This window comes from Ursus americanus, chromosome 17 (assembly GCF_024610735.1).
Source record: "Ursus americanus isolate L20-20 chromosome 17, mUrsAme1.1.p, whole genome shotgun sequence".
Classification (NCBI taxonomy): Eukaryota; Metazoa; Chordata; class Mammalia; order Carnivora; family Ursidae; genus Ursus; species Ursus americanus.
Window position 1 is genome coordinate 10,760,813 of NC_142143.1, and position 9,313 is coordinate 10,770,125.

The 9,313-nt window shown below is 57.2% G+C and overlaps 1 protein-coding gene across 1 annotated transcript; it reads left to right on the forward strand.

Moving 5' to 3' along the window:
- Positions 1-345: 345 nt before the first annotated feature.
- Positions 346-8,915, forward strand: C1QTNF6 (C1q and TNF related 6). Its single transcript, XM_045780027.2, has 3 exons — positions 346-451; positions 3,221-3,476; positions 6,587-8,915. The coding sequence occupies exons 2-3, from the start codon at positions 3,227-3,229 to the stop codon at positions 7,132-7,134; spliced, it is 798 nt and encodes a 265-aa protein (XP_045635983.1). The 5' UTR covers positions 346-451; positions 3,221-3,226; the 3' UTR covers positions 7,135-8,915.
- The last annotated feature ends 398 nt before the right edge of the window (positions 8,916-9,313 follow it).

A 9,313-nucleotide genomic window follows, 5' to 3' on the forward strand; every position in this document is an offset into this window, starting at 1 on the left:
GCCAAGCCCACCCTTCACCCCGGATTCCAGCACTGCCTCCCCCTTTCTGAGCAACTTGGGGGGCTCCTGACCCTTCCTGTCCCTCGATTTTCCAGCCTGTACCTCGAGGGGCCTCGGGCCCCTTCCTTCTCTGACTCTGTTGGGTCTCGGAATCAAACCAGACCCCACTGGACCACCAAAGAGTTAAGCAAAGGAAATCCCCAGCTCCCTTGGCTCCCTTTATCTCCCGAAGATCCCAGAGGCTGGAGGGGAGGGAGCAGGGAGGAGGGAAGTGGGAAGCCAGCTCAGCCCGCTCCCTCCGCCCTCCCTCCGCCTCTCTCCCTCCTTTTCTCCCTCCCTCTTCAGCTCGGCCTGGGGGTCTAGGCCAGCAACAAGCAGACATGGGCCAAGGAGCCAGACACTGCCCAGAGGTCGGGGGTCCGTGAGCCGCTGTGGAGGCTGCTGGAGCAGGGTGAGTGATGAAAGGTCCTGTAACTTCCTCCAGCAAGGCCCAGGGGGCTGGAGTCAGAGCCCGGAATTCCCTTCCTCCCTCCTCTCTTCCTAGACACATGTTGGGTTCTGCTCTCTCCCTCTGCCCCCTGCCCCCAGCCCCTCTAGCTCTCCTTCTCCCCTTCCCTCCTGCTGACTGAGACCAAAGCCCCAAAGCCCCCCCGGGTGAAGGGCTGCCCTGCTGCCCGGACACTCACCAGCTCAGCTCAGCAGGCCCAGCCCCCTCCCATCCCAGAGAGCTCCCAGCTCCTGAGTGGAGGCAGCAGGGACCCCCCAAATCACTCCAGATGGCACGGTCCCCCACCCTCGATCCCTGCCTGGAGCCCTCCCCCAGGACCAGTCCATGATCGTGGCTGTGGTTATTACTACTCTTGTTCAAGGCTGCTTTGCTTCCTGCTTCCTGCTCTCCCCAGGTCACAGTTCTGTCTCAGAGCTTTTGACTCCCATCTGGCCTCTGCCAACAGAAACATCCCCAACCATGCCAGTCCTCCGGGCAAAATTCTGTTCTTCCTAATCCAAGTAGGCACTGGGAAGAGGCTTTGTCTGTCACAGGAAGGAACACTTTTTAAATCTTATTTGTTTATTATTGAAGTGTAATTGACATACAATGTTACATTCGTTTCAGGCACGCAACATAGTCATTCGGCAATTCTATACATAACTCAGAGCTCACCACTGATAAGTGTAGTCACCGTACAATGTTATTGCAATGTTATTGACTAGTCCCCCTGCTCTCCTTTGTATTAAGAGTCTTTTACAAGTCAGGCACTTTCCCTGCATTCAGATCCTCCCAAATAACCTGGGAGCTGGGCATTGGTTTCACCTCCTTGTAAGTGTCAAGGAGCAGCGGGGGAAGCCCAGAGAGGTTAAGCTACCAGCCGGAGGTCACACAGCTTGTAAACTATCATGGGATCTTAGGGCCAACCCTAAGGCCTCACCCTTTCCCATAAAGTCACATCTATGGCCAGGAAAAAGGGGATTTTTGCTCTTCTCAAAAATCACAGAGATGCGACATTTACAAACACTGGCTGAGGGTGATAATATTGGACAGAGAGAATGTTGATCTCTGAGAAGTTGATCTGCCTTGTTGAGCAGAACCAGGAAAGCAGACCAGGGTGGAGCTCGGGAACGGTCACCTCTAAGAGAGGGGTGGTATCTCTGGGGACTGCCTGCCCCCCCTTCCCCTGCTACTACCCAGCCCCTAGCACGGTGGAGAGAGCGTGTGTGTGTGTGTGTGTGTGTGTGTGTGTGTGTGTGTGTGTGTGTGTTGGGGGGTAGCTCAAGCCCTTTAAAACCCATTCCTTACCTCAGTGCTTGGTGAAGATAGAATAGTACTTTAAAAAAATAATAATAATTTTACCTTCTCTACATGTATTAACCACAGAAAAAATATTTTTGAATTGTACTAAATGTTAAAGGAACAAAAAGGAAATAAACAAAGAAACGCCAGAAGTGTAAAAACCAGTCTGGTTTCAAGAGCCGAGTTTCTGATCCTGCGATAACATGCCAGCCCCCAAACACTGCTACCACCTCAAAGGCTCTTTGCTGGGCTTCCTGCCCACCCAGCCCCAGCCTGTCCCTAGTGTCTGCTGTCCTGGCCACTTCCTGCCCCTCTCCTGGAGCTCTGGAACCTCTCTTGGCCAGGGTCAAAGACCCATCTTCATAAACCCTTGGACTTCTCCGATCCCTTTGAATCTTCCAGACCTCCTAGTCTTGCTCCTTAATTCCAATTTACCCCCTTGGCAGCTGATTGGTAGGTCTATGATGATTGACACAACCATCTTCCAATGAATGAACTCCAGAGCCTTGGGGCCTCTGTGTAAGGTAGAGCTGCGTGGGTTGTTGACTGCACAAAGGTGCTGAGGGGGAGGTGGGTTGACAACAGCCCTTGCCAACCTACACGCCCTCAGTGTTGCATTCCTCCAAAAATGACTTCTTTTCTTCTTTTGTTTCTAACCTGTCGGCACAGAGAGGTATCTGCCTCTGCCTTGCGCACGCTGTACAGGCAGGCTAGCAGTGGTCTGCAGTGGGCAATTCTGCATACCTCCTCCTGAATTCTCAAACATACAGTAACAGCGTCACTGTGCATAACCCCGTGCATTTTCTCTGATGGATGTTGCTTCCTGACTGCTAGAATAAATGAACTTTCCCAGATCTTTGTCAAGACCATGGTACTCAATGTGCCAGACCATGGGCTCAGCCGCTCGACCCCTCTCCTGAAGAACAAGCCTGCAGAATCATTTGCTTTTGTCCCAAGGGCCCACTAGCCTCCCTCATGCTGCACCTGTGGCCTCTGCTTGCTGGAGGTGGAGGGGTCCGTGGCAAGAAAACAAGCCAAAGGGAGGTGGGTGGGGCGGGGATGGGGGGAGCATTTCACAGTCTTATTGGTTAGGACACATGGTGGCGGGAACATCTTTCTCGCCCACCCCAGCAAAGGCTTCCCGGGACCCTCATCTGTTCCTGGCTGTGGCTCTCTTTAGAGGGGTTTCCTTTCCAGGCCCACGTGTGCCGGAAATCCCTGGGGACTGGGTTCCAGGGGACTCGGCCTGAGGGCCCTGCATGGCCACCAGTCTCTTCGTGACCTTGAAGAAATTGCTTCTCTGTGTAGGTCTCAGTCTTCTCATCTGTTGAATGGGGACACTCGCACTCCGTCCCTGAGTGGTGTCAGGTGCACCTGCACCATGCGCACACTCCCTTGAATAGAGTCTCCGCCCCTCCTTCCTTGCTCCAGGTCACCATGGGGACAGCTGCCCTGGGCCTCCTCTGCGCAGCGCTCTTGCACCCTCTCTTGATGTTTGGGGTCCCCGCCGAGGAGCCCTCCTCTGGGGAAGCCGTGGCCTCGGGTCCCCCTGTGTACTGTCAGCGGTGCTGTGACTCTGAGGACCCCCTGACCCCTGCCGATGAAGCAGTGTCCTCGGCCTCTCCGGCTGCCCTCCCATACCTGCTGCCTGAGGTCAGGCCCTACATTAACATCACCATCCTGAAGGGTGAGTACCCGCCCGTGGCTCAGGCTAGACTGGCCTGGCTGGGGACGGGGAGGGCGTGGGGCCCTCTCCTTGGGCTGGGGTCGGTGAGGTGGAGGGAGCAGAAAAAACCCAGACAGAAATTTTCCCAGACCCTTTCTGTCATTCGTGCATTTATTGAGCAACTACTGTGTGCCAGGACTGTTCTGAATTCCGAGGACGGAGCAGGAGCAAACCAGACAGAAGTGCAGACTGCCGTTCTCGTGGGAGAGGCAGACAGCGAGCAATACATATATTGCCCAAGTTAATGAGACAGAATGTGTGATGGTGAGAAATGGGATGGCGGTGCCAAGGTCGAGCAGGGTAAGGGGCATCAGGAGTGCACGTGCGGGGGATAGGTTGCATATGAAATGGGGTGGTCAGTGTAGGTTCATTGAGAAGGTGAGGGAGAAGCCATGTGGATATCTGCAGAAGAGTAGTCCAAGGAGCATGAGCGGCAGGTGCAAAGGCCCTGGGGCAGGAGGGGGCCTGGTGTGTTTAAGGAGCAGGGGACAAGAGGAGGAACTGAAGTTGGAGATGAAACAGGGCCCGGGTCAGACTTGAGTTTCCCTGACTGAGAATGGGGAGCAGGGGAGGGTTCGAGCAGAGGGATCTGATCTCACTGAGGTTGCAAAATGGATCCCTCTACTGTCTTGTGGAGAATGTCTAGTGGGGGACAAGGGTGAAAGTAGGGAGACCTATGGGCAGCCACTAGCGCTGTCCAGGTGAGAGCGGGCTCCCTGTCCTCGAAAGCCAGGAAGAGGCTTCTGCTGCTAGGGTCTGTGAACAGCTAGGGCTGGGGCGAGGCCCTGGACACCCTTCACCTGGGGTTGTGCTGCCAACAACCCCAAGAGGTCGGTACTTTGTCATTCCTCCCACTTCGCAGAGGGGGAAACTGAGCCTCCCAGAGGGGAGGAGCTCTCCCAGGAGCACACAGCTGTCAGGAGCAAAGCCAGGATCCATCCCTGAAGTCTCCATGGGGCCACTCCATCCTCCAGCCAGGGGTCCGCTGGCTTCTGAGACTTCCGGCCCTCAGATTTCATGGGGGAGGATGCCTCCCTTCCTCGAGCATCCCATCTTCCCCAAGGCCCCCAGAGCCCCAGCCTGAGGCTAAGGAGCTGCCTGGCCGCTGAAGGGACTTCCTTCACACCATCCTCCTAAAAACCCAGGTTTAGGAGGACATCCCTGGGCCAGCCTTTGCTGCCTGCCGGGCCGGGTGGACCCTTGGCTGTGGCAGGAGGCCCCTGGCTGGCGTCAGGAGTCCTGGGTCCCAGCCCCAGCTGCTTAGCTCCCTCACTGTATGGGTCAGGCTGGTCTCTCCGTCCCCGGCTTGCCTCCTCATTTGTAAAAAGGAGAAGGTAACCCCTTCCTAGGACCACCTTTCACCCCCCTCCCTCGGGGCTGGGGCAGAGAGGCAGTTTCTTTCATAGCTGTAGCAAGAGTATGGACACTGTCTAGTGAACGCATGAATTAGGCTGCTCTTCTTAATTTGCTTTAAATCCCTGGTTTTGAAGCCCCTGTGACAAAATCCTAGCAGACCTGGTCCTCTGAATGGACATACCACAATAAAACCAAGTCATGCCTGCTAATAATAAAAAAAAAAAAAAAAAAAAGGATGCCCTGCAAACTATAAAGTGCTGTGCACGTGAGGAGGTCCTTCTCCATTGAGGCTGTGGGGCCAAACCTCTGTAGATCATGGGCCCCCCTCTCCCTGCTTCTTTCCTGGCTCGTCCCCCAAAGGTCTACACCTTCCTTCCTACTCCTTCCGGCAATATTGCCGTGGTCCCAGGAGACCTTGGGAAGACACGGGGGCTGTGCAGATCTCTCAAAGGGGAGTGGCTTGTGGTGGGAGTTCAGGCAGTGGGACAGGCGGCAGGGAAATATTTGGGATCAGGTATCTCAAGACATAGGGGGTCACCTGCTCCTCCTGTGGTCAAGGTCAGCCTGGAGCAAAGGCTGGGCAGGGGCGTGTGTGCCTAAGGACGAGGTGAGATGTGCTGGACCCCCGGGCAGTCGGGGCGGGCCGAGCGTTGCTGGGGGGACCCTGCTGCCTGCTATTTGCGGTCCGTAGAGCACTCTTCCACAGGATATTTTGTTGAGGGCCCCGGACCACCCCTGTGAGGTTCCTATGATCCTCTTCAAGATAGAGACAAAGTAACCAAGACCCTGACCGTGAAATGCCCAGTGGGACGTAATGCCAACCAAGGGCTGCCCGCGGCTAACCAGGGCCTCTCCCTTCAGGTAGACGGAGGTGTTTCTCTTGGCTTCTTCTCTGGGTCAGAAGTGCCAAGCGCGAGTCAGCCGTCCAAAAGAATAAGCTCTTGCCACTTGCAACGACGTGGATGGAACTAGAGGGGATTACGCTGAGCGAAATAAGTCGGTCAGAGCAAGACAGCTACCATATGATTTCACTCACATGTGGAACTTAAGGAACAAACAGATGAACATAAGGGAAGGGAAGGAAAATTAAAATCAGAGGAAAACAGAGAGGGAGTCAAACCATAGGAGACTCTTCACTCTCGGAAACAAACTGAGGGCTGCTGGAGGGGAGGTGGGGGGGAGGGGGTAACTGGGGGATGGGCATTAAGGAGGGCGCGGGATGTAAGGAGCACTGGGTGTTCTATACAACTGGTGAATCACTGGATTCTACCCCAAAATGAGTAATACTACACTATATGTTAACTAAATTGAATTTAAATTAAAAAAAAAATGCGAAGTGCGTCCTGCACACCCCCCATCTCCACTGGAGTCAGGCTGGGTGTAGCGACTCTTGGGGTTCAGGCCTGGCTTCCCAGGGAACGTTATCACACCTTCGCTGTAGGGGGAGGGGAACGGGCAGGTGGAAGACAGACCATCCTGAGTCTTGCCTCTCCTGCTTCTCCTGAGCTGTGTGACCCTGGGTGAGTCACTGCACCTTCCTGTGAGTGGAGATGGTCATGGTATCTTCTTTAGAGGGGCATTCAAGGAGGTGATGGCTGGCATGCAGTAGGTGCTCAGTAAATGCTGGCTCTTCTCTGGCCAACCTTCTGGTGGCAGGTTCTCCCTCGGTGCAGGCCCGGGTGCCTGCCCTGACTTTCCCCTTCTTGTCCCCACAGGTGACAAAGGGGACCGAGGCCTGCTGGGCACGCCGGGGAAGCTGGGCCGGGAGGGTGCCCGGGGGGAGCGTGGCCCGCAGGGCCCCAAGGGCTCCAAGGGGCAGGCAGGCAGCCCCGGCAGCCCGTGCCAGATGCGCTTCTCCGCCTTCTCGGTGGGCCGCAAGACGGCCCTGCACAGCAGCGAGGGCTTCCAGCCGCTGCTCTTCGACACCGTCTTCGTCAACCCCGACGGGCACTTCGACCTGGTGGCCGGCCACTTCGTCGCCCCGCTGCGCGGCCTCTACTTCTTCAGCCTCAACGTGCACAGCTGGAACTTCAAGGAGACGTACGTGCACGTGGTGCACAACGAGGAGGCGGCCGTCATCCTGTACGCGCAGCCCAGCGACCGCAGCATCATGCAGAGCCAGAGCGTGATGCTGGCGCTGGCGCCCGGGGACCGCGTCTGGGTGCGTCTCTTCAAGCGCGAGCGGGAGAACGCTGTCTACAGCGACGACGTGGACACCTACATCACCTTCAGCGGCCACCTCATCAAGCCTGAGGATGATTAGTGCCCCCAGCAGGGGGGCCCTGGCCCCCGGGGCGGGGGGGCGGGGTGTGGGCGGGGCCGTCCTCCTGCAGGGCCTTGGTGTGCCCCTCTGTAAAGTGGGCCCCGGGACCTGGCATTCTGGGTGGGCTTCCTCTTCTTTCCTTCCCTCCGACACCTCTCTCTCTCTCTCTCTCTCCTCTCTTGCACGTATTTTAAGAAGTCCTCTAACCTAACTATTCTAGAATGTTCCCAGCTGTTTAGATCAGCACCTCTCACACTTGAATGTGCGTGTGAACCACCTAGGGACGGGCCTAACATGCAGATTCTGCTTCTGCTTCTGGAACGGGCCCAGGGTTCTGCACGGCTAAGAAGTGCCTGGGTGATGGGGATGCTGCTGGTCTATGGTCCCCACTTGAGTCTAGGTTCTAGAACTTGCACATTCTTAGACTTCCTAAACATTCTGGAATCCTCCAAACATTCTAGACTCTTCCCGACGTCCTTCACTTCTCTTGTCCCTCTAGGAGCCCCCCACCTTCCTTCCCCTGTCCTCTCGCTCCTTCCACCTTCTCTGTCACTCTCTTGTGCACCCCCCCATGCAGCCGCTGTTCACTCATTCATTCATCAAATGCTTGCTGAGCTCTCACTCTGGGCAGGCTCTTGGTGGGGGCGGTGGGGGAGGAGCTGCAGTGGATCAGACTGGCCCTGCCCTTGGTGAGCGCCCAGTTCAGCCAGGGTGGGGAGACAAGGATCGGGGAACCAGCCCCAGATAAGTGCACGGGGCTCTCATCACAGAAGTCTGTGTCTGGGCGTTCAGCCACCGTGGCGCCTCCCTACCCGCAGCTCCCCAAGGTGGGATAGAGCCCCCAGGGTGGGGGTATCCTTACACTTGTCCATTCCTTTCCTTCCTGCCCAATGCCCTTCATTATAGCAAACCCCAGGGGGGCCTTGGTCAGGGCAAGGGTGCTATGAGGGGAGGATCCAGGGGCCTGCAGCATTTGGGGGTGAAGAGGGCCCTCGGGGAAGGGAGCCCAGACCCACAGCTCCCCATAGACCCGGTACGGTACCCTGCGAGGACCCCTCCCCTCCTCACACATCCCCTTCCCCACCCTGTCAGCCCACCCTCCCAAAGGTGCTTGGGCCTCCATTCTCCCAGGCTCCCGGCCGCTGTCAGACACTGACGTCTGTCCCCAGGTGCTCTCTGACCCTCCTTGGCCCCTCTCGCCAGCCCAATGTCCCTGGCTTTCCAGGCCTGGTTAAGGTGCTGAGACCCTGGTGGGCGGCTCCCACCCGGCAGATCCCCCTGCGGCCAGATGCTGCTCTCACACAAGCCACAGGGCCATGGGCCGGGCTTCGTACCCCTCAGCAGGTCTAGGGAACTGAAGCGGGTAACATTCCAGGTCAGCCACGGGGGAGCCTCCTCTGAGCCATGATGCCAAGACAGGCACCGGGAGAGACCAAGGCCAGGCAAGGGACATCGGGCCTTCTGTCCTTTCTCCCTCTCCCAGGGTGGGGCAGCCTGGCGGTCTCCGGCCTTCTCTCCTTATCCCAGGCGGCCTGAACCTCTTTCCAGAGGGAAATGGCCTCTACCCGTTGGTGCTGATGCCGACTCCAGGGCAGAGGTGGCCCTGGCGGCGGTCTCTGGTGCTCACTCATAGCCGACAGAGTCATGGCTAAGTGGCTGGGGGCTGGCAGCAGGACCCGACCAAGCGCCGTGAAGCCTGGTGCTACGCAGCCACCCCTCGCCTGACTTCGCCCCTGCCCTGCTTGTCCGGAGTGATTAAAGCGTGTGTGTCTTTTTGGCAATTCAGGCTGGTTCTTTCTGCTCGGCTCCCTCTGCCCCCCTTGGGAGGGCGGCCAGGCCCGGTTCTGCTGGGGTGCCACTGCAGGGCTCCCTTCCGTGTGCTCCCCACCCCACACCACCCCTTTGGGCACTCATCAGCTGGTATGCCTTGAAGTTAGTGGAGCCAGCTCGGAGTCGGCTGGGCCATGCCCTGACTGTGGCCTCAGGCCAGTCCCCACACATCCGAGCTTCCGTTTCCTTGTCTATAAAATGGGGATGAAGATAATCGGTCTCATGGGGCAGCCATAGGGATCAGAAGAAAGAGGTTGGCCTGGTGAGCACCTCGTTCATCCTTTGAACCACACCCGCTGAGCACCTACTGTGTGCTGGGTACCCCCCCTAGGTTCAGGGGCTGCAGGGA

Bases quoted from the DNA above. Each gene is read 5' to 3' on its own strand.
- C1QTNF6 (XM_045780027.2), top strand. From the start codon at position 3,227: ATGGGGACAGCTGCCCTGGGCCTCCTCTGCGCAGCGCTCTTGCACCCT. The intron at 3,477-6,586 runs GTGAGTACCCGC...TTGTCCCCACAG, and splicing joins TAACATCACCATCCTGAAGG to GTGACAAAGGGGACCGAGGC.